Here is a 25318-nt window from a genome sequence, read left to right as displayed (position 1 = left end):
GTATCCTGTCTTCCGACAGTGGCCAATGCCAGGTGCCCCAAAGTGAATGAACAGAACAGGTAATCATCAAGTGAACCATCCTGTCGTCCATTCCCAGCTTCTGGCAAACAGAGGTGAGGGACACCATCCCTGCCCATCCCGGCTAGTAGCCATTGATGGACCTGTCCTCCATGAACTTATCTAGTTCTTTTTTTAACCCTTTTTTGTGCCCTAGCCTTTCTGATTTTGTCCTACCTGCTTATGCTATTTTTTTGTACTCCATGTGACAGACAGTATCCTGAATTAAATTAAACCTTATTGAATACATTCAATACATTTTGGGTACAGTGCATTAAAAATGCAATTGTGTGTGTGTATTGTGGAATTGTATGCATTTAATGGAAAGGGTAAATAGGAGAAGAGCAGTGGGTGCTTAAGCAAATTCACTCAGCTTATAACATCTCCAGAGAAGCCCCCACACCTGGAGAGATAAGTAAAGAGCTCGTGATGGAGCCATATTGATCTCTTACTATTCTTCCTATCTTTCCTGAGCATCACAATAGTTGGCAATTGTGCATTTAATAGTCACCTTGAGAAACTACCAGCTCTCTTGAACTCCTTTCTCTCTTAGATTTTCTTCCCTGCCAGTGCTCTGAGTTTGCTAAAGTTTGCTTTTTTAAAGTCCATTCTCCTTATTCTGCTGCTCTCATGCCTTCCTTTCCCTTAGAACCATGAAATCTATATTTTCATGACCACTTTCACCCAAATTGCCTTCCATCTTCAGACATGCAACCAATTCCTCCCTGTTGGTCAGACTCAAAATAGCTGTCCTCCTGGTTACTTCCTCCACCTTCTGAAACAAGAAGTTGTCCCCAGTACATTGCAAGAACTTAGTGGACATTCTGTGTTTTGCTGTATTACCATTGTAACATAAGAATAGCTAAAGACTGAGATTTGGTATATACATACTATATCTTTTTACAAGAGCATTAATGCTGATAGAGCACAAAGTGGCAATTTACTACAGTATTAGTTTACACTTGTACCACTGTTGTAAAAATATCCAATTTAGATACCCTAGAGCTATCATTTGATATAGGAAGAACTACTGTACCTACAAAGGAAAAAGTGTTACAATAATATTATTCAGAGAACGTAGCTGGGCTCAATAATGTTGTCCCTCTGTCACAAAGGGGGGAGATAACTGCATTGAGGAGTAGCACAGGAGCTCAGCTCAAACTTAACATCATGTAGCACTCTCCTTCAATATGCGCCTTTTAGTTTCTATCTGGCATATACCAAATGCTCACATATTGCAAAAATATATAAAGTGTGTGAATGAGGCCAGGGTCCTGTGAAAAAAGGAAGTATGCGATAATGTAATTGAAGACTATCATATGCATACACATGTACAAGTGGGCTGAATTAAGTTTGCCCAGGCAACTTTAATTCTGACATTTTCTAACTTTTGAGTGCTTGATTATGCAATCTTAGCATTTCTTTTAGTGTAGTTTTTTTAATGTAATCCCTATATATAATGTGTGTGCAGGAAGATATGTACATATATAACTTATAAAATTGTTGAGTGCTTTGGGATTTTGGGGTGAAAACTACTACATAAGTGTAGCCAAAGAGCTAGATAAAATTGTCTTTTCAAGTTTCCCAGATTACCAAAAATGTCTGGTATTCTAAAAGAGAAATGTTTTTAATTAATATGTTTTAACTTTTGAAAATACAGCCAAACTCCACAAATATAAAACGTTACATCTATTTCATGGTATAAGTTTATCAATAGGTTCTATTATGCCTCAGTAACTTTATAAGTTCCAACTACCTCTAAAAAATCTCTAAGGTGCATGTGTTTGTGGAATAAGAAGCAAAAATTAAAAAAATGGAACTTTGGAAATAAAGCAGCAAGTTCTTGAAGCTACACACTTGACTCACCCTATAAATTGTCTTCACCTTGATTTTAAAAATCATAATGCCAGTGTTTTGGCAGATCTCTTTACCCAGATTAGTTGCTGTGCGTGATTTAACACCCTAGGGTGCACTGTGAGCATTAGTGCAGTGCATAGATAACTTATGCCCAGCTATTACACTAGCTCAAACTGAAAACATATGAACACAGTATGAAGCAATAAAGTGAATACTGGCTGGTTCCGCAGTAAGCAAAAATGCTATTGCCTCATTTGTGTAGAATTTTTAATGAAGGTCAAGCTCCCCCTAATGGGGAAAAAAGTATTTTAGGTTTTTTTCCCACTAAAATGTCAGGTTTACAGTACCCCCTGGAACAGTAATATGCCTGACTTAAGAACCTAAAATGGGCTCTTTAAAAAAAAATCTAATACAGAACATTCCAAATGTATGCACTTCATTTCTGCAGAGAGTTGTTTACTAGTTAATAAAACTTTTTATTTTTTATTTTTCATTTTTCCCCAGAATAGCAGATGTTCATCATAGAGCAGCTTACAAGGTGGGAAGCAATAATGAAAATTTACACATCTTGCTAATAAAAGAAAGTGTGGATTTGTTTTAACTATTCAGAAAAGTTGAAAAATAACTACAAATTTTAAAACTGTGAATCAATAGATGATAGGCATGTGTTATGTCAAAATGAAATGATTTCCTTAAAAAGTAACATCTGCAAATTCCAAATTAATCCCTTTTCACTTATGCCCATTACTGGTTAGGTGTAAAGTAATTGATAAACCTTAGCTAGTTCTGCTTCTGAAGAGGCCTCTCAAGTTTGCTTTCAACAATATATCAATGACATCACTATTTCCCCTCCACTCAAATAGTTATTGCTTGTGAAAGGTGCCAGGTTGAAAACCAGGGGGACCAAACACAACAAGTACAGTGCAGACAGCTCTCACCCCCGTTCTGGAGGGACCATATCTAGGGGTGAAAAAAAAATTAATCAGTCTTTGTGCCTAGTTGGGGTGGCTGCTGAGACTAATTAGTGCAAATTGTGATGGTGATTTCCTGTGAGACAGACACCTGTGCATCAGAAACTGGACTGCGTCCACAAACTCGTTCCATCAAGCCCATTGAACAGCCATGAGGCACAACCAGAATTTTCCTAAGAAGGCAACCCAGGTTACCTGCCAAGAAGCAGAGCTCACTATACATGTGCTATGTTCACAATTTCTTTGTCAGTGGGACCCCGCTTTATGCATGCATTGCATTCTGAGAGGCAGGGCCGAATTAACCATCACTGGCCCTAGGCAAACACACACTTCTGGGTCCCTACCTTCTAATGTGAATAACAAACAGCTGATAAAAGGGAAGGGAAAAAATACACTTCTGTGCTGTTTTATCCCATACGTATTACTGCAGTAAGTTCCCATCCCAGCCTGTTCACTTACTGCTGTTTGAGAAAGGAAGCGATTTCTTTACCCAGTGCTGTCCTCTGCTATTCCCAACAGAACCAAGGAGAAAGTGAATCTCAGCTGTGTGCGGCCTGTCTCTGCCCACTCCTCCACTGGTGCTCCATCCTTAGAGGTTTTTAAGGCCTGGCTTGACAAAGCCCTGGCTGGGATGATTTAGTTGGGGTTGGTCCTGCTTTGAGCAGGGGGTTGGACTAGATGACCTCCTGAGGTCTCTTCAAACCCTAATATTCTAGGATTCTAGGATTTGTGTCTAAACTGAAAGAATTTCACTCACTTGAGTGAGTGGTGCTGTGGCCTAGCACATGGGGTCGTAACCCCACTGAAATATGGCCTGGCCACCCCTCATTATGACAGAGGGGCAGTTGAGTAAAATTTGAGTGACACTGCGAATGTGACTGTGTGTGCCAGGGCACATGACCACTTCCTCAAGTGAGTGAAGTTCCTTCAGTTTGCGTGCGAATCTGCATGGTTAAACAAACACAAAACCAAAACATTTTGGGACACCCCCCCCCCCCCCCAACAAATGTGGCATGTGCCTGGTTTGCCAATGCATTCATCCAGCCCTGTGTGCGTGGGCATGCGTGAGGTTCCCTGTCGCGCTGTTGTGCATGCCCTCGCTGAGCTGCCATCTCTCCTTCTGGAGTGAGCCTGGAAGCAAAAGTGGAGGAGGAGGAGGAAGCATGAGGAGATAGTGGCCTGGGGTTCTGGGAAGCAGGGAGCCACGTCCAGGAAACCCCCCTCCTGGACAGCTCAGGATCTCTCCCTTCCCCCACAAAGAGACCAGAATTGGCTTGAACCTCTCCCCACCCTCCAATTGGAGAGACTGGGACTGTGAATTTGTAGTAGCATTAATCTATGGCCCGGGGGGAGGAGGGAAAGGGCAGCTGGACCAGGCCACCTGGACCCCGCCCCCCTTCATTGCACCCATGGAACAGCCCTCATATGGGAAAGGCCACCGATCAGGTCTAACTGGTGACTTAGAATAGAAAAGCTCCCATTACCAAGTCATCTGAACCAACCAGTCCCCATTCATCTACTTAGGGCCAGGTCTACACTACAGACCTATACTGGTATAACTATGTTGCTCAGGGGTGTGAAAAATTCCACATCCCTGAGTGACGAAGTTATACTAACCTAACCCTGTAGACAGTGCTATGTTGATGGGAGAAGCTCTCCTGTCAGCATCGAAGCACCTTCACTAAAGCGCTACAGCTGCATTGGTGCAACTGTGCCTCAGGAGCTCTCGCTGTATGTGAAGACAAGCCCTAAGTAGGGTAACAAAAGAAATCAGTTATAAATGTTGGCAGATTTAACAGATTACAGAGTCGGTCATATTTAGATGTCTAAAGCTAGCCCAGAAACCATTACCGGGAGCAACACCTTTAACAAAGCAATGAGGATTGCAGACATCACTGAAAGAAGGAATAAATGGACTTGATTGATATACTGTTTCGCTTATTTTATGTACACTCTGAACAGCTAGAATCACGGTCTAGTCCAGAATCATAATTCACATAACATCGAAATTCATTGGCTAAGTTTCGTGTATGTTTTGGAGTAAAATTGCACATCTTCACACCAAGATGCTTCGCTGCCTGCTCCTCCATGACTGCACCTGAAGCAGAAAAAAAAATAGGATTTGATGACAAAGAAAGGTAACAGCACATTCTATGCTTTTTTCTTTAAATTGTCCCTCCAGCATCCCCCTATTTTTACTTCCCTTCCACAATCCTCTGTAAAGCTCTGTGGCATCAAGCACTCTTGGGCCACAGAGCGGGTTGGAGTCCCAAGGGAGGGAGAAGGAAGGAGAGAAAGGAGGGAAAAGGTCTGAGAATGGTTTTAGGTGCTTTCTCGGCTATCCCCTTCCCCTGGGGCTGATTGTTCTCCCTTGAACGTGCTGGAGTGTAGATCAAGAGCCAAATGAGACACAGACTCGAATTTCACACACTGCTGCCATTTGATGATTGAGTAGCTCCAGAGTGTCATATTTAAAGCTACCCAGTTCAAAACCAGAGTTGCTCTAGGGAAGTAACACACTAGAGCACTAGAGCAGAGGCTCCCAACCTTTACTTTTCAAGTACCACCTTCTTAAAAAAACTCAGGGAAGAGCTATGTGGCAGCTTAAACCTCAGCCAGCAGCTGCAGAATTTAGGAACTTGCAAATTCCTAAAGGCAGCAGCATTTTTCACTTATTTTCAATGAGTTCAAATAAATTTAAAACTATTTGTTTAAAAAAAAAATCACCCTTGAAAGTGGTACTCATGTTAGTGTAACTAAACTTAAACAACCCCCTTAATTACAGTGTGTGTTCCTGTCAGAGAATTCTTATTTGATTAGAACAACACTATTCTTCTCTTAGATGATCTCAAAGCAGTTTACAAACAACAAATAAGCTCATAAAAAACAATACCTACTTCACAGGGATATTAACAGTTAGCTAACCTGAGGCACAGAGCTCGAGTCTGTGCTCAACTTCACACAGCAAGTCAGTGGCACAAGTGGGAAGAAAACTCAAGAGTCCCAAGTTTCAGTTTCTTGCTCTAAGCCAGGGTTTCTCAAACTTCATTGCACTGCACTGTGACTCTCTTCGGACAACAACAATTATTACATGACCCCATGAGGGGGGACCGAAGCCTGAGCCCGCCACCCTGGGTGAAGGGGCCAAAGCAAAAGCCCCATTGCCCCAGGCGGGGGGAGGGGAGAGGAAAAGCCAAAGCCAAGGGCATCAGCCCAACGCAGGGGGCCTGTAACCTGAGCCCCTCCACGCAGGGCTGAAGTCCTTGGGCTTTGGCCCTGAGCGGTGGGGCTCGGGCTTCGTCCCCGGACCCCAACAAATCTAAGCCAGCTCTGGCGACCCCATTAAAACGGATTCACCACTTTGTGATCCTGACCCACAGTTTGAGAACTGCTGCTCTAAGCACTAGACAAATCGCTCTCTATAAACAGAAGAGACTCTCAATGGTGTTCAGCTCCAGAAATATATAGGGATTCCCAGGCACTGAATACACATTCCCTATGTGTACTAGGGGCATTAGGCATACACAGGCTATAAAACTGTACAGCTCAGTGGTCAGGATTTCCTAAAAACAATGCATTTTGTCCTAATTAGGATACAACTAGAGCTGTACTAAGAAAGGCAATTCAGTTTCATGGAGGAGCACAAGTGTATTGGTAGACCCATTTATTGCTAAAGGTAATGTAGAAGGATTCTGCCACTGTTTAAAATCTCAGCCCTTGGGGCAGTTAAAATGTTAGGGAATATACGTGAACAGTTAAAGAACCTACAGCATAGTAACAGTACTTGTTAGTTCGGATTCAGAACAAAACCCAGAATTTTTGAAGCCCTCCATGAAAGGGAATGGAGCCCTGCTCCAGGCCAGTCTGCCTGGTGGGCTGTCCCAGAGCCAGGGACCCTGAAGACTCTGGAGTCCCTGACTGCAGGGCAGTCTGGCAGCCAGGAGCTCGGCAGGCAAGCCGGAAGTAAACCTGCCTGGCAGACAGGGTTCTGTTGGACCCCTGCCTGGGTTCCACTGGAACGTCACCAAAATAGATAATAAAAATATTTAGAGCAACAACATTGCGTATATTTTTTCCTCTCTCAAAAGACACAGATGCTGTACCTGTACAGAGCAGAATCTTTCCTTTTGTTAAGTATTTGATTGTCTCTGCTGTTTTTCTGAGACACTCCTCAGACAGATAGGGTGGATCCGCTAATACTATGTCAAAACTGTGTGGTATGAGATTTCCAGGTAAATTCAATGGGTTGTTGTAATCATAAAAGATAAATTCCTCTCCATATACAGAAAATCTTTTGTCATATTCCAGTATACACACTGAAAAATCTTTGCCATCCTGTTCTTTCAGTTTCTGGTAAACACTTGGAGCACTAACACACGCTATCCTGAAAAGAAAAAGAAATAATTCAGAACCTTCTTTTTAACAGACAAAGATTATATTAGAATTGGGCGCAGACCATAAGATTTAGATTTCTAACACCCCAAAGTCAGGTCTATTTGCAAAATTAGATCTGGATTTTGACCTCTCTTCGAAGCCCCAAAAGTTCTGAGGTACTTGGATCCTGGGTTTTGAATTGGACCTCACTTTTAAGTTATAACCTTTTTGCTTTTACTTGGATTTCTACTTTTAACACATTCACTATAATTTTGCATTGAACAAACCAATCAACCACAACAAGCCTCTCAGTATAAAAGCCATAATGATGCATTCATTTGAGCAGAATCTGTTGTCCTCCAGCAGGGATCAAGGCCTGCCTCTTTGTATTAAAAATGACAGGATTTACATGCAGACAGTTATGAAGGTTAATAATGAACTACATCATGCTAATCATGCTAATGATAATAGAATACTAGCAGCATAGATAATCAATGGTATGGCTGCTTGTAGCACCAAGCTGACTAACCTCAGAAAAGTCTATTAAACTATGTGGATTTCACCATGGTTGTGTTTAAACTCCACAAGGACAAATAAAATGCTACACCAATCTATTTTCACAGGAAGAACCTTCTAAAATTAAATCTAGATTGCATTATACATTTATTCCCAGTTTCTCATCTGAGTGATCCTTCTATAGAGAATGCCAATTTCATGTACATGCAATCCAAATATAAGAATGCATGTTGCCTCATCCCTCCGCTTTGTTTATTCCCTTTGCTCTTTCCAGCAAACTGGGTATTGTAATTAACAAGGCTCCTGAGATTGCAATTAGAGCTGGTCAGGAATTTTTCAATTAAATTGTTTTGGGTCAGAAAATGGTGATTCAGCAAACTAACTTCACTCTAGAACAGTGTGGTAGTTAGAGCACTCACCTGAGATGTGGGAGATCCAGCTCAAGTCCCTGGTCTGAATCAGGCTAAACAGGGACTTAAACCAGGAACTCTCACATCCAAGGCGAGTGCCCTGACCACCAGGTTATTCCAGGGGCAAGGGAGTGGGGAGTGTCTGTATGTTTTTTTCAAAAGACCTCAAAAGGTCTTGGTTTCATCTTGATACAGAATGAGGAAAAATTTTAAATCTCAAAAATGTTCACAGGACGGGAAAACCATTTCCCACCTCGCTCTAACTGCAATACTCTGCCAACACACAAGAACAAAGAGAGGCAGAGCAACATGAATGTGTATATCCGTGAACAAAACAAACCTGATAGCTCTGGTTTCTTCAAGGCCTACCTGCCTTGACATGTCCTTTAAAATTACAGTAGAACCTTGATTTTATAAAGACCAATCTTACGTTCAACAAACCACTTTTCCCGACTGAGGCGGGGTGGGGCGTGGGGGGAAAAAAAATCACAATGAAAATTATGTTTATGAAGAACAAGTCAACATCCCTTCACAGTTCAATGCCATCAGTGCACTGGAAATCATTTTGCAGTGGTTTGAAGAACAAGAAGAATGTGATGCAGTGTATCATACTGCACTCTATGGGCCATATCTACCGTAATTTTGAAATGTTCCATTTTATGAAATTTTTGATTTAATGAACTCTTAAATCCTCAATTAGTTCATAAAATACAGGTGCTAGTGTAATTACAGCCCTTTGGTTGAATTTGTTCATAACAGAACATTAACTGGTAGCAGCAACAAGCAAATAATCTGTAAGAATAATATATTTAACCATAACTATAAAAAATACACTTGCTATATTTTTGGTCTTGAAATACCCAACCCATCAATCAAGATACTGGATAATCAGTTACATTGAAAAGTACATTGTATGGGATACTGTCTTCATACTATCTGTATTCAGTTTTGTATACCAAGTATTCTAATGAGCAGAATGATGGAATAAATAGTTCTGACACTCAAATAGTGATAACTTCAGGTTTAGACTGCGTAGTCTGGCAAAGGTTTCTACAGTTCTAAAAATAACCTTTCTGCGTTTCTTTCTGAATCAGACTGCCAAGTTAATCAGCAAAGCTATCTTAAAACCAAAGGAATTGCAATGGTATTTTTTCTTTGCAATTCAATTGAACTAAGTAGTAAGATCTGTGTTCAGTTCACAAGAAACCATCATTAGGAACATGCAGAAAGTCTGCATGAACATCTTACAGCTAGTCACCAATGTTTAGCATTTAAAAAAAAATAGGATTTGGAAGCAGATTTGTAACAACGAAGCTCAGAACTAGTATTTTAGCTTAGCTTAAAAAAAAAAAGCTCTCAGCAGACAGATAACAAGCACATACACATTCTCAAAACAAATGTAATTACAATAATTAATATAGGTTTAATATATTATAAATATATTACCGTATATACTCGTTCATTAGCCCGTTCGTTTATAAGCTGACCCCCCAAAATGGGTAGGTAAAAATAGCAAAAACTGTATGACCCTTTCATAAGCCGACCCTATATTTCAGGGGTTGGAAAACTTTGGCTTTTTGTTTACCTGAAGCGTTCACAGGCACGGAGCCCCTCAGCTCCCAGTGGCCACGGTTTGCCGTTCCCAGACAATGGGAGCTGCGGGAAGTGGCGCCACTTCCCGCAGCTCCCATTGGCTGGGAACAGCGAACCGCGGCCACACGGAGCTGAGGGGCTCCATGCCTGCAGACGCTCCAAGTAAACAAAATGACAATGTATTGGATATTCAATTCAATGATTCCATAGTTTAAAATCATCAAATTTTGGTGTAGACCTGTTTATAAGCCGACACCCGCTCTGATGCGTCATTTTTTTACCAAACCAAAAATATTCGGCTTATGAACGAGTATATACGGTAGGTTTTTAGGCTCTGATTCAGCAATATACTTAAATGTATGCTTTAGTACCGTGCTTAAGTACCCAGTGCAGCTACATACTGAGCAAAGCTTGTTTTATAGCAATATGCAAACAGAATTGAAATTTTAATAATAAAGTTCAAAATAAGTATTATCTAGACCATCCCTGACAGGTGTTTGTCTAACCTGGATTTCTATTTCTTACTACCAAAATTCTGATTTTTCTGTACTATCTAGAGAAACATGATTGAAAGTAGCCTACCTAGAACATTTTAAGTAAGAAGAAGCACAAAATGTTTAATTTATAAAATAATTAATAAAACCTACCTGCCACCTCTTCCAGCTGCCAGAACAGCTTCATTAGCCAGGCACAATGCAGTTTCATCATCATACCAAAACTGGCTCAACTGCTGGGGAAAATCATGCACAAACAATTACTGACAGCATCGGTCTTTCTGACTGGGCAGTATATGACACACTTTCTGTTAACCAATATCAGCCCCATTCTAGGAAAACCAAAATCCACAACAACTTTTTTGTATCATAAATTGCAATCCTGCACCTCTGAACAACTCTTACTAACTGAGCTGGAAAAGGGATTTCTTTACTGACAGTTTTGTTATTTCCTCTATAAACTAGTATTTCAAGCCGATTAAATAGTAGCTACTTCACACTTACATGTTGCCAGAGTTTTATAAAAATCTATTACTATTTCAACAAAACCAAGCTATACCAGACTATTTAGATCATTCCTTTATTTAGTACCTTTGCCCTGTTACCAATGCTGAATCCAAATCCAAAGATAAAATATCTGCACACTGCAGGTAAACTAACTCCCAGTCTTTAAGTAGTTTAAAATTGTGTTATTAAGAAGTCATTCATTTATTTTGAGGTTGGGAACAGTTTATACCAGCTCAGGCTTGTGAGAGGCAAGGAGATAGCCAGAGTGGAGAGATGGGAAAAGTCAATAAAGTGGTAACAGTGAAGAAAAGGAAAGATGAGATAGCAGAGGGTAGGAAGGAGAAAGTCAGGGATGACAGCAATCAGAAAAAAAAAGAAGGGGGGGGGGGAGAGAACAGGAAAAGGAGAGCCAGAAAACCTCATGGCCAGAATCATCAGTCACAGGTAAGAAGGGACAAGTCACCTGTCCAAATAAGGTAGGTAAAAAACAGAGAGGCATGATGGGAGAAGAGAGGGAAGAGTGTGCTATTTCCACATTATTACAATGTCGCAATTGCATCTCTTTCACACACGCACCAAAGGAAAAATCTGTACTTCCTCCACCCTCCCAGTCGGGAACTAAAATTTCTAGAGAGGGCAGCTACTTGTTTTGGCATCTTTTCTTCCTTCCGCCCCGTGTCAATTTCAATTAGTGCCAGATAGAACAAAACAAACAAACAAGCAAACAAAAAACACCACATCCAGCTTCAATAACAAGTCAAGGAGACTTTGACTTTTATAGTGTGGAAGCAGCATCATTAGATTCCTCCACGCTTGAAAATGCCCTTTTTCATTCCCCCTTCCTCTTCACTTCCCAAAAGAAGCCTCACATTTCTGCTCCTCTGTAACTGGGCACTACAAGTAATTGAATTGCAGTCTCTGAAGTTTAGTTTCTTACCCAGTCCTCCTCTATTGAGCCAACGGAATACGGTTTAAACCCTTGGGAGATCTTTGTGCCCTCTCTCTGTCGCTGATCTATATAGAACTCCTGCAGGGCAGCCAGCGTATGGGATGAAAGCTGAGGGATGTCGTCGTCGTCATCATCACCCATTCTCTAGATGTTAAGAAGTGTTTAAACTCAGCTTTTCTCAGTGACAACAGCATTTAGTAAAGACCAGCTCATGTGAGATAAAACAAACAACAGTGAAACACCTACTAACCAGAAAACTAAACTTCCTGAAGCCAGGAGCCAACAAAATAAAGCACATTCTCTCTCGCAGTGTAAAACGGAGGCTGGATAATATTTAAATGTATCAAATACCTACCAGCCAGAGGCAGATATGAAATAGTCTGTCTCCAAGCAGAGTCCAGGGCAGAGACCCAGAACCATTCCCTTTCTTTACAGCTGAGGGCTGACTGATCTTACTGGTGTGTTATTCTTCCAGGACCACTCACCATTTTTTTTTTTTTTTGCTATCAGCCTCTAACTAATTAGGCCTTTTGTGTACTTTTCAAGTCCTGTAGAATTCTGATCCTGCCTTTCCACCTAAAAAGTGTGATGCAATTAGTGCTAAATAATTAGCAAGAACTAGAACACATTTCATATGGTCAGCTCACCAATATAAAGCATGTTCTCCTCTGTTAACTTGTTAGAACAGGCTCATGGTTATTAATCAGGAGGAAAATGATCAGTTGCCTGCAGGAATAATAACTGACACGAAAGATCTGCATTACCAGGAGTGAAAGGGGGCGGGGAAAGCAGACTCCCATCTGTGTTTATCATTTTCATAATGAAAATTCAGTCACTTAACATACCACATTACATGGGATTTCTTTCAGTGTTAACACGCTAACCGCAGAAAGCAGCCATCCAGTACAGAGATAATGCTACAAACTATTATTAAGAACATATTGTAAAATGACCATATTATGTAGATTTATTTTTAAATATCCTTTTCAATAAAAAGTGTATTAAAATGTATAAATTGAATTTATTAATTATAAGCCCTTTACAAATTTAGGGCCTGAATCTGTTGCCCTACACCTTGTGTAGTCATTTCCAGCAGCGAAACCTGAGTGTAAAATGCCACTAAATCAGAATGGTAGCATTTAACCCCATTAAACAGAGCAAGTAAAATAAAAGGCCCTAAGTATAAAATGAAAATGTCAACAAACTCTTTGGACGTGCTACTGGCCACTTCGATGTTAACAAACTAAGCACAAAACTGCACAGCAGTCAGTTTGATAAGTGATGCTCTGGAGTCATCAAGAAATAAACTTGTGTCCTAGGATCAATATTGCCCTCACCTCACTCTAATATCACATTATACAAAGATGTCCCTAAATGCTGGAAAGTCCTCCATAAGCTAAAACAAAGCAGACGGGAGGCTCATGAAGACATCCCTCCCAAATGCCACTGCATGACTAGAAATTTGTATATTTACATATATGAATGGGGGCCACAGCTGGATGAACAGGCACACTATACATCAATTGAGAAGTTCTGGCATTTTTATAAATGACATCTGAATCCTTCAACTGAGTTATATCATCTTGTACCGCTTCCTTTAACTCCAATCCTTACCCTCTGCATAACTAAAAGGTGTTTGTTACACCTTCCCCACCATTATTTTTAGAAATGGTGGTGTTTAGGTAATACAAACATTCATAACACTGCCATGCTTCCCTTGGACAAAATGCAGCAAACTCGGTACCTTGTTGGAGATGCTGAGAGTAATGATGTGAGAAAGAAAGAGATCCTGCTGTGTGCTGCAGAACCTGTCTTTCTCTTCTTAATATTTGGAAGCATGACTGGCCAACTTGTAGTTATTTGGGGCACAGGTTAATTAAGCAGTAAGCATTAGTATGCTTAATAAATGTCTATCCAACAAAAACAACCTGAGAGAAACATACTGCTGTACTTCGGTGCTCTGTAAGCAGTATGTGTATTCAAATATTATTTCTTTACCTTATATAGATAGCACCGTTGTGCCTACTCCAAAAGATATACAATTCCCCAATACCTTAATGCCCATTTTGGATTGGATTGGATTGGATTCTTGGCTGAAAATCTTAAATCCTGAGATGCATTTTTATTTTTGTGTCAAAGAATTATTTTAAACATCTATGATGATGTTTCATACTAAAACATGGTTGAATAAACTGGCAGGTTCAAAGTGGAACTTCTTGGCCATTGATACTTCTGTTTGTAAGTAATCTCTTGCAAATCTGTTTACGTTCTTCTTTTCTCTGCCAAATGCTATACTGAGTGGACAAGTCTCTTCCTTCATAGATGTGCTCAGTGTTTGTTCTGTAACACGTTATAGATATTATTCACACAACATGGTAAGCAGGTAGGTTTACAAGGACAGCCCTCGCTGAAAGCGGAAGATTGTGTAATTGTGATGAACAGGGTACTAAGGGAAGTGGTGGATTCTCCATTTCTTGACGTCTTCAAATCAAAACTGGTTGCCTTTCTGGAAGTTACGCTTTAGCCAAACACAAGTTATGCATTACTCAAACACATGCAGGGGTAACTGGATGAAGTTTTATGGGCCTGTGATATACAGAAGGTCACACTTGATGATTTAGTGGTCCCTTCTGTCCTTAAACTCTATGAATTTGTTGGAAGAACCATACTATTTTTTTGTGAAAGTTAAACACAATCATTCTCTCACTGGAAACAGTGCCACCTGGTGGAGTAATAGGTCAAATAGAAATCATTAGACACCTGATAATTACTAGGAAGAAGCGATAAAGAAGTTTATTCTTTCAACAAATGTGTTTCACCTACTTCTGATCGAAGGATTCAACAAACTAATGAAATACTAATATTTAACATTAAAGAACACAATAGTATATGTAATCTGAATATAATACAAGACTGTAAATTGAGGAATATAGCCTCTTCTCCATGCAGAAATGACTGTTCATGGAAGTTGTGCATAAGCATCAATGGAAACTATCTTTTATTATTATATTATCTAAAAATTAGGGCTGTCAATCGCAGTTAACTCACGCGATTAACTCAAAAAAATTAATCGCGATTAACCGCAATTTTAATTGCATTGTTAAACAATAGAATACCAATTGAAATTAAATATTTTTGATTGCTTTTCTACATTTTCAAGTACATTGATTTCAATTACAACACAGAATACAAAGTGTACACTGTTCACTTTATATTATTATTTTTATTACAAATATTTGCACTGTAAAAACAATAAAAGAAATAGTATTTTTCAATTCACCTCATACAAATACTGTAGTACAATCTCTTTATCATGAAAGTGTAGCTTACAAATGTAGATTTTTTTTGTTACATAACTGCACTCAAAAACAAAACAATGCAAAACTTCAGCGCCTACAAGTCCACTCAGTCCTACTTCTTGTTCAGCCAATTGCTAACACAAACAAGTTTGTTTACATTTAAGGGAGATAGTGCTGCCCTCTTCTTATTTACAATGTCACCAGAAAGTGAGTACAGGCATTTGCATGGCACTTTTGTAGCTCGCATTGCAAGGTATTTACATGCCAGATATGCTAAACATTCATATGCACCTTCATGCTTCGGCCACCGTTCCAGAGGACATGCTTCCATGCTGATAACACTTTTTTTTTTTTTAAATGAGTGTCAATTACATTTGTGACTGAACTGGTTGGGGAAGAATTGTATGTCCCCTGCTCTGTTTTACCTGCATTCTGCCATATATTAAATGTTACAGCAGTCTTAGATGATGACACAGCACAGGTTGTTCATTTTAAGAATGCTGTCACTGCAGATTTCACAAAACGCAAAGAAAGTACCAATGTGAGATTTCTAAAGATAGCTACAGCACTCAATCCAAGGTTTAAGAATCTGAAGTGCCTTCCAAAATCTGAGAGGGACAAGGTGTGGAGCATGGTTTCAGAAGTCTTAAAAAAGCAACACTCCGATGCAGAAATTACAGAACCCAAACCACCAAAAAAGAAAATCAACCTTCTGCTGGTGGCATCTGACTCAGATGATGAAAATGAACATGTGTCAGTCCACACTGCTTTGCATTGTCATCAGCAGGGATGCATGTCCTCTGGAATGGTGGTTGAAGCATGAAGGGATATATGAATCTTTAGCGCATCTGGCACATAAATATCTTGCAACGCCAGTTACAACAGTGCCATGAGAACACCTGTTCTCACTTTCAGGTGACATTGTGAACAAGAAGCGGGCAGCATTATCACCTGCAAATGTAAACAAACTTGTTTGTCTGAGCGACTGGCTGAACAAGAAATAGGACTGAGTGGACTTGTAGGCTCTAAAGTTTTATATTGTTTTATTTTTGAATGCAGTTTTTTTTTTTTACATAATTCTACATTTGTAAATTCAACTGTCATGATAAAGAGATTGCACTACAATACTTGTATTAGGTGAATAATAAAATACTATTTCTTTTGTTTTTACAGTGCAAATATTTGTAATCAAAAATACATATAAAGTGAGCACTGTACACTTTGCATTCTGCGTTATAACTGAAATCAATATATTTGAAAATGTAGAAAACATCCAAAATATTAAATAGAATACCATTTATTTAAACAGTGCAATTAATTGCGTGATTAATTTTTTTAATCGCTTGACAGCCCTACAAAATGTATAATTGCTTTATGATAATTAGCCATAAATATAGATTTTTAAATATAAAGACCTACCCTTTTCTTTTCCCACCCTTAATTCTCAATATCCTAGTTACAATTGTGTTCACCTCCCATAATTCTTTGCGCAGGCTTCTCTCTCTCTGCAGCACTCTGATCAAAACATGCATTCTAAACTTGATTTGCTAAGATTGTACGTGCCATCTGACCACTTGCTAAGAGGTTATATTTAACATGGAATGTTCATTAATCCACAACTGTGAGATGGTCAACTGAACAGTGCTCATTGGGAATGTTTAGTCTGTCACTCCACAGACTCAATGGAAGTGTTTGTCTCTATAGATCAGAGCCCTGACCAAACACACAGGCCTTTTCAGAATATCATGTAGTAGTTAATTTGGTTTTCAGACTGGTTTGGCAGAAAGGGGACATATTTATTATCCATTTGAATGTAGAAATAAGTTCAAAAAATGGGTTCCAAAAACTGGCTTTTTTATGTCCTCTTCTCCACCCCATCCAAAAAAAAATTTTTTTTATTCAGTTTTACAGGGCCTAAAGGCTAAACCCTGTGCTTTAGAGCGTAAAGATGCCTGGCTCACTGTTTTCACACAAGCAGAAAATTCTGCAGTCAAGCTACCCAACACAAATACGTCTTTTTAAGACTAATTTTGTTCTTAGTAGTCTGTTAAATTGCCTAGCATAAACACCTATAAAATTATTACTAATATAAACTGCAAGTCCACAAAGCTACTATTGCTATTGGCTCTGAATTTGACCAATTCTATCTAAGAGCAAATCATTCTGAAGCCCAGATCAGAGTCAGGATAAAAATGACATCACTGCAGATCAATAGTTCTCAGCCAGGGTTACACGTACTCCTGGGGGTATACAAAGATCTTCCAGGGGGTAACTCAACTCATCTAGATCAGTGTTTCTCAAACTGGGGGGTTGCAGACCCCAGGGGGGATCACAGGATGGGTTCAGGGGATCACAAGTGCAGAGCCAGCACTAGGGAGTGGCAAGCAGGACAACTGCCCAGGGCCCCGTGCCACAGGGGGCCCTGCAAAGCTAAGTTACATGCTTCAGCCCTGCTGCTGGGGCTTGCTCAGGCTTCAGATAAGGCTCACAAGTGAAAAACAGGCTCAAGTATCACACAAACGTATGTACAATATTTATATTCCAATCCATTTATTTTATAATTATAGGGTAAAAATCAGAAAGTAAGCAATTTTTCAGTAATAGTGTGCTGTGATACTTATGACTGATTTTGTAAACAAGTAGTTTTTAAATGAGGTGACATGTAGAGTATGCAAGAAAGGGCTACAGTAGTCTGGAAAGGTTGAGAACCATGGCCGTAGATAGCCTGATGCTGGTATAAGTTGCCAGTACTTGGAGTGGCCAACAAGACCACGTACTAGGCCTGTGTTTCTCCAGTAAGCGAGTCAACACTGGAGACAAAAACTGCATTTTCCATCTTTGCTGTTTTTTTCCTCTGCTCTCTTGTATTCGTCTTGTTTTTTCTTCTAGAAAATTGGATTGGATTTTACCACCACCACCACCAGCAGCTCATCTCAACTAACAAGGAGGCTTTTCCTTCTACAGACTCTCTATAGCTAACACAAAAGTGAACAAGGGATGTTGTTAAAAAGAAAGCCTTATTTAAATACTTTACATTTCAAATGCTGAATTGTTTCCCCCCCTTCATTTCCTGTACCTTTATTGAAAACTTAAAGAGGATTTATAATGTGTTTGCCAATTGCCCTGGTATTAAACAGCCTGAGGTCTGTATACCGAACTCTGAACCTTCTTTAACACTGAGTTTGATGCTGGACGGTGACTGGGTCACATTAACTTTTTAGGCCCATATAATCCATCAAAATTAACACAACAGAACTCCAACGCTCCCCCCGCAACTCAACACCCCCACCAAAACTACCCCTCCCCCCAACCCGACCCCAATGCTCCCCACAAAACCCACCCCTCCGAACCCAACCCCAAAGCTCCCCCCAAAAACCACCTCCTCCCACCAACCTGACCCCAATGCTCCCCCCAAAACCCACCCCTCCGACCCCAACCCCAATGCTCCCCCCCAAAACCACCCCTCCCCCCAACCTGACCCCAATGCTCCCCCCCAAAACCACCCCTCCCCCCAACCTGACCCCAATGCTTCCCCCAAAACCACCCCTGCACCCAACCCCCAACCTGACCCCAATGCTCCCCCCAAAAACCACCCCTCCAAACCCGACCCCAATGCTCTCCCCAAAACCACCCCTCCCCCCAACCTGACCCCAATGCTCCCCCCAAAACCACCCCTGCACCCAACCCCCAACCTGACCCCAATGCTCCCCCCCAAAACCACCCCTCCCCCCAACCTGACCCCAATGCTCCCCCCAAAAACCACCCCTCCCCCCAACCCGACGCCAATGCTCCCCCAAAAACCACCCCTCCGAACCCGACCCCAATGCTCCCCCCGCCCAACCACACCCCACACTCCTGTCCCTGGAGCCTTCATCCAATCCACCCCCGGCCGCAAGACGAAGCGGCCTCATCACTTCACTCACCGCGGACACGGCTCGCCCCGGGCGCGGTCCCGACACTAGAGACTGAGACCTACGCGAGCGACCAGGCGCACTCCCGCTGTACGTGCACGACCCTGCCAGCGGGGGCGCGCACGCGATGCCGGCTGCGCCCGGTTCTGGTGAGTCTGGCGACCCATCGCCCCCGCCCCCCGGGCGCGTCACAGTGGGCGGGTCCCGCCCGGGTCCCGCCCTGTGGCTGAGAGCCCGACGCTCCCCTCGCACGCGGCTCGCTCCCTGAGCCTCGTGCGGGGCCGCGCGCCGGCCTGGCTCAGTAACTGCAGCCCTGTGGGGCGGTGCTCGGCCCAAGGCACCGTTAGCCCCGCGTGCTGCCTTGGCCAGGGCTGCCTACGCGCCCCGGGTGGAAGGGGACCACGGCCCCGCTGCAGCCACTGCTCCAGCCCCGCGGATCCTGCTCTCCGTGCTGGACCAGGGGTCCGCTCCTGCGGCTCTCCTGGGGCAGCCCTGCCTGGCCCCACCTGCAACCCCAGGAGTTGGATTGTTTTAGTTTTGACTTTGGGCCTCTTTGAGTCGCTTTCTCTTGCTCTCGGGCTTTTACTTAAATCCTCCCTGCTAAAGGTTGGTCTCACAGTGCTGTCAGGGTACTTGTCTTCAGAACAGGGCAAAAGGAAGCTCTGGAGTGAATTATAGGCAGATTCCTCCCTACCTGCCCTAGCTCTGCACGGCTCCCGGAAGTGACTGGCACATCTGACTCCTAGGCTCAGGGGGTCTCTGCACCCTGCCCTGAGCACCAACTCCACAGCTCCCATTGGCCGGGAACCGCAGCCAGTGGGGGAGCTGCGGGGGCAGGGCCAGTACACAGAGTCACCTGGCTGCCTAGGAGCTGAGCATGCCTGCCGCTTCCCAGGAGCCACCTGAGGTAAATGCTGCCTGGCTGGAGCCCACGCCCTAACCACCTGCCCCAGCCTTGAGTGCCCTCCTGGACCCAAACTCCCTCCCAGAGCCCACACCCTACACTCCCATCCCTGAGCCCCCTCCCACACCCAAATTCCCTCTCAGAGCCTGCAACCCAACCCCCTGCCCCAGGCTCAACCCAGAGCCCCCTCCCACACTCCAACCCCCTCAGGCCCAGCCCAGAGCCCACACCCCAACCCCCTGCCACAGCCCGGTGAAAGTGTGTGTGTGGGGTGGGGGTGGGAGAGCAGGTGATGGAGGGGGGGTGGAGTACGCAGGAGGCAGCGTCTTAGAAAAGGGGCAGGGCAAGGGTGTTCAGGTTTGTGTGATTAGACAGTTGGCAACCCTATGGCAGGGCAACCTGTTCAGCAGCTGGGGGAAGCTGTAGCCATGGGCAGCAGGTATAGTAGTCCAGGGGAGGCTCTGCCAGGCTGTGGCTCTGCCCTGAGGCCCTGCTCCTGTGTCCGACTTTTCCCACCCTTGCTCAGCCTCTCCCCCAAAGCGGGTAGGGTAGGCAGGAAGCTCAGGGTGGCTGGGGCAGGCCCGTTGCCTGGGACTGGGGCTGGCTGGGCTAGCTGGTGCTTGGGTCAGCTGGGCCAGGACAGGGCGGCTGGGAAAGGCCAGCCTGTGGGCTGGGACTCGGGGTAGTGCTCCAGCAGGGTGGGACCAGGGGCAGTGCTCCAGCAGGGTGGGACCAGGGGCTTGTCTCCCCAAATGGGGGTTCACATGCTGCCCATGACGGTGAAGAGTATGCTTATAAAATTTGTAAATGACACCAAGCTGGAAGGGGTTATAAGCACTTTAGAGAACAAAATTAGAATTCATAATTATGTTGATACATTGGGAGGATTGGTTTGAATTCAACAAGATGAAATTCAATAGACAAGTGCAGAGTACTACACTTAAGAAGGAAAAACCAAATACAAAATAGAGAATAAAGGATATTGTCGACGAGGATTGGGGAGTTCCAGTGGATCACTACTGTGAGTTAATGTAATGCATTGTAAAAGGAAAATACTCTGTGTTGTGTTAACAGTAGTAGAATATGTAAGATTGAGACAAATTACACACTCTACACAGTGGTGGTGAGGCACCACACTTTTTTTTTCTTCAAAAAAATGGACAAAGTAGAGAGAATCCAGCCTAGAGCAAAAACAGTGATAAAAGGTTCAGCAAACCTAACCTCTGAGGAAAGGTTAAACAACTGGGCAGTCTTCAACTCTGTCAAAGGTTGTTATAAAGAGAACTGTGATCAGTTGTTCTCCACATCCATTGAGGGGAGGAGGCAGGGAGGATAAAATGTAATCAGCTTAATCTATAGCAAGGGAGATTCAGGTTAGGTATTAGGAAAAGCTTTCTAACTATACAAGGATAGTTAAGCATGGGAACAAGTACCTAGGGAGGTTGTGAATTCTCAGTCATCAGAGGTTTTCAAGAATAAGGTTTTGCCTACACTGACACTTTTGGCGTTAAAACTTTTGTTGCTCGGTGTGTGTTTTTTCACACCCCTGAGAAACAAAAGTTTGAACAACGAAAAGTATTGGTGTGGACAGCGCTTCATCAGATCTGGGAACTACACAATGCGTGGTGTGACACCATCAACCGTAGTCAGGGGCTTGTGCAACAGTCTTTAGTAGACTATGTGTAGATGATGATGATTTTAAGTTCCCTTACCTTGTTTACATTCAGTGCCATTTTCCAGCTCAGGAGGCAAGTAGCACAAGAGAACTAGTAACCTGGAATGTGTTTTTAACAAATTTAAAGAAAAATTAAGCTACTCAAAATATTTTGAGTAGAAGATAAATATAAGCTATCAAGCAACAGTTCATTAATCCTCCTCTTCATCTAGTAGCTATAGAACCACACTTTATTCTCTATGGCTATTACCTGGAGATTGCATATATCCCTGAGAGAACTAAAAGCTCTTGCGTTGAAGGCTCTTACACCCTTCACCAGTCCCATACTTCAATATAATGTGTTGTCCGACTCAAAATAACTTCATGCCTTTACTGAAAATCCAGCAAAAGAGGAACTTCATCCCACTGTGGAGGATTCTGCCACATGGCACCAATTAGCCAGGGGGAAGTCCACTGCTACTATGGCTTTGGTTATTTCAATTCCAAAACTTCCTTTGGGTTGCTGAATAATCAAAAATAGCTGACATTTTAAATGAGGTAACTTTCTACCTCCATTAGTGGTACAGAATATTGCATATTAGGGATCGGCTCCCAATTTAATAAGTTATTTACCTCCCTCCCTGGGATGCCATGAAGATTTAATGAAAAGTATTTAAGATGTAAAGCTCTACAGAAAGGGCTATAAGGCTCAAGCATAAGGTACAGGACAGAGGAAGGGAGGAGCTCCACTTCTGATCCAGATTTCTCTGAAACATGGTCTCCCTATGTCTAAAAGTTTCCTCTTCCCTCCCAAAAAAGTTACTGGAAACTGGAAGGAATTAAAGATGTGTGGATTTGGCAGACAATCATTGATTATGGGTTTGGACATTATCTGGTGGCAGACAAAACTAGAGATCAAACTTGACGACTAGGAACCATGAGTTGCTGGGTCCTCTCTATATGGCTGTAGGGTCAAACTCAGAAGCCATCATAAGAAACAAAAGGAGTGTCTGTGGTACTGTGTGCTGCCAAAAGCAGCATCTGATTAAGGATCATTTAGTCAGTTTCCTACTCCCTCTTTGTGAGTAAACTCACTTCTAGTTAAATCACTTATTGCACTCTCACAAAAACAGATCCGGTTCCTTTCGTTATAGATGCATCACTGACTATTACTAAATTATTCAACAGAATTCAATTTCTTTCCTCTGACATTGCTATCTTTAAGATTGGATAGATATGCTAAAAACTAATTTGATGCAATAGAGAATTTCTGCTTGCAAACAAATGCCAATTCTGCTTATTTTTGATGATCTTAGTAGAGATCATAAGGGAAAGAAGTTCTTTGCTTTGTTAGGAAAAATAATGAATTTTAAACAATGCGGTTCTACTCTGAAAAGTGACCACAGCTTTATGAAAGAATAAGTGGTATTCTATTCTGACTGGCACATCAATAAAATTAAATTACAATTGCTGAATCTTTATTGTTAGTGATGTGTAAGCCAGAAAGAACAGAGCTTGATTTTCATATTCTAGGTGAATTTTCAAGGCTGGTAGTTGGGGAGGGGGAGATTAACAAAATACTTTTCATTTGTAAACAGCGACTTTCACCTGGAAGCCACTGAACCACAAATATGCACCTCCATGCAACCATTTTGAGAGTCACTTAAGACTAGAATCTCATGGTAAAGTTTGTGAAAAGTAGCAGAATGACAACACTGGCAATCCCCAAGCTACACAACCACCCCAGATGTATATCCCTTTGTTCCCCTCAGGTCAGGGGAGAGCTGAACAACTGCTGAGAATGCAGATTAAGGTGTAAATTAGAGCCTACCATGATGGCTGTGTTGGTGATTGTGATCAGACTACCATAGAAGCCATTAATAAGTCCACCTTTGCCAGCCATTACCACAGATCTCCCATTCCAAGTATGGGGGGAAATTGTGTGGAAACTTGATTTTTTAACAGCAACCAGAGGACTAATTTATAAATTCTTGTTATAAATGGAAACAATATAGAATTTCCAATATCTAAATGAGCTAACAGAACATTTCCCATATCAATGGACTGTGCTATGTGCCATAAATGTGGGATCATCCTGTTTTCTCTGAAAGCCCAGCATAAGCTATTCAAGGTCCTCCCAGTCTTACCACAACATATATACTATTGTAACATGCAGATTTTGTTGGCCTTTGAGAGGCTGACAAAAGGGTCTTCAACTGGCCTTTTTCAAACAAAGATGTAATCACACTCTGCCATCACAAGAAGCAGGAAGAAAAATATATAAAATATATTTAGCAAAACCAGTAAAATTAAAGTGGAACAAAAATGCAGTCAAGTAGCAAACATTTTGTACAGCAGCACATTTTACACAAGTTTTCCTACAGATACTTCTGCACTTATTTCATACTTTCTTTTTAAGGAGGAGGAAGCAAATAGAAATAAACTAATGTTATGGGGGAAAAAAGATATTTTTCTGAAAATAGGATTTTTTTAAAAACTCCAATTCAGACTATAGGTCTAACAAAAGTAAGACAGACAGAAGTTTCCATAAATTCCAACTACACTGCCCTTCTTTTACAGATTACACTAGTAATTAAATACAATTACACTCATGGGATCTAGACATGATCTGGCCACCTTAAAGGATGTAGGTAACAAACATTTTAACCAAGATACAAAACAGGTATCTAATTTTTCTTGTTTTCCTGAGTCTGAGTGAGTTAATATTTAAATACATGTGCGCTTATCAAAATCCATATGCAAGATACAGTACATTTTCAACAGCAGTTTTTAAGAAATCATGAAAGTGCATAAAAGCCTGAAGGCAGACAAAGAGTACTTTAGAAGAACAGTCTTTCTTTCGAATGGCAGAAGAATGTAAGCCTTCCCAGTATAGTGTTGAGCTTGTGAGAGGACATCAGTGATCTTCCAAAGACTTCAAATGGTGTTTTTAGCAATTACAACAATGGTTTGAAGTAACAAAATGCCACTAAAGAGTATTGGCATAAACCAAGAATTAAGGAACGTGGATACAGTACTAAAAATATTGAGTGTCCTGGCAACTTATTAGAACAATAGATCTGAAGGTAGCTTTCAAATCAATAAGCTTTTGCTGGGTTTGTGATGACTTCTTTCCATGCAGTAAATACCAAATTCAGCAACAGATATGTGGTGGTTCTGACATACCAATTGGGACTATGGTATCTACTACCAATAATACCAACGACTGAGATAAAGCTAATAAAGTTTGTAATGTCTACTCGTTTGCAACAATAACTAGTAACCCCGAAGGCCAGTTGCTGGGGGGGAAAAGACACATGATATGCAAAGCTACTATATTACCCTGCTAATTTGTAAAGGCAATTAAAAATAATTTGACTGCATTAACAGATTTTAAGTTGAAAACAGTTGTTTCATGAGGCTTAAATATGTGAGTGGAAGTAAGCATTGTGATTAGTAACAAATCACAATTTATAGTTGCAGTATTATCTGAGAATAATTTGACTACTGTATTACCCAGAAATAGGTTTTACTACTATTAACTGGAAATATTTACTTAATGATAATTGTTTTGGCAGTATCAGCCTTACTATGATGCTATTTTTGAATGCAGATCTCCAATGCAATTCCAAAATGTGTCTTTTGTGTTTTTAAAAAATGTGCTTAATTTAAATTCCAATGTTTCCTTATCCCACCAAGATGAAATTGGATAACAAATTCAGTGACTTATTTATTTTTAAAGATTAACTTAATATTTTTTCAAATCACAATTGCAGATTTTTGCTTGTTCCCACTAGCTAATTTCAGCTTTGTCTTGCTGAT

General features: G+C 41.5%; 1 protein-coding gene across 2 annotated transcripts; it reads right to left on the bottom strand.

Moving 5' to 3' along the window:
• Window positions 1-4817: 4817 nt before the first annotated feature.
• EEF1AKMT1 (EEF1A lysine methyltransferase 1) lies at window positions 4818-19048 on the bottom strand. 2 transcript variants are annotated; one of them, XM_065420272.1, is made up of 5 exons: window positions 18951-19048; window positions 11717-11872; window positions 10426-10508; window positions 6989-7269; window positions 4818-4983 (listed from the first exon to the last, which is right to left on the bottom strand). In XM_065420272.1, the coding sequence occupies exons 2-5, from the start codon at window positions 11867-11869 to the stop codon at window positions 4829-4831; spliced, it is 672 nt and encodes a 223-aa protein (XP_065276344.1). In that variant the 5' UTR covers window positions 11870-11872; window positions 18951-19048; the 3' UTR covers window positions 4818-4828. The 2 variants fall into 2 exon arrangements, with proteins under 2 accessions (XP_065276344.1, XP_065276352.1); XM_065420280.1 differs by having other exon boundaries at window positions 10426-10505.
• Between the last annotated feature and the right edge of the window lie 6270 nt (window positions 19049-25318).

The sequence above is a fragment of the Emys orbicularis genome, chromosome 1 (genome assembly GCF_028017835.1).
Source record: "Emys orbicularis isolate rEmyOrb1 chromosome 1, rEmyOrb1.hap1, whole genome shotgun sequence".
In the NCBI taxonomy this organism is placed as follows: Eukaryota; Metazoa; Chordata; order Testudines; family Emydidae; genus Emys; species Emys orbicularis.
Note: the sequence above shows the minus strand (reverse complement) of the source record. Positions and strands in the feature narration are given on the sequence as shown.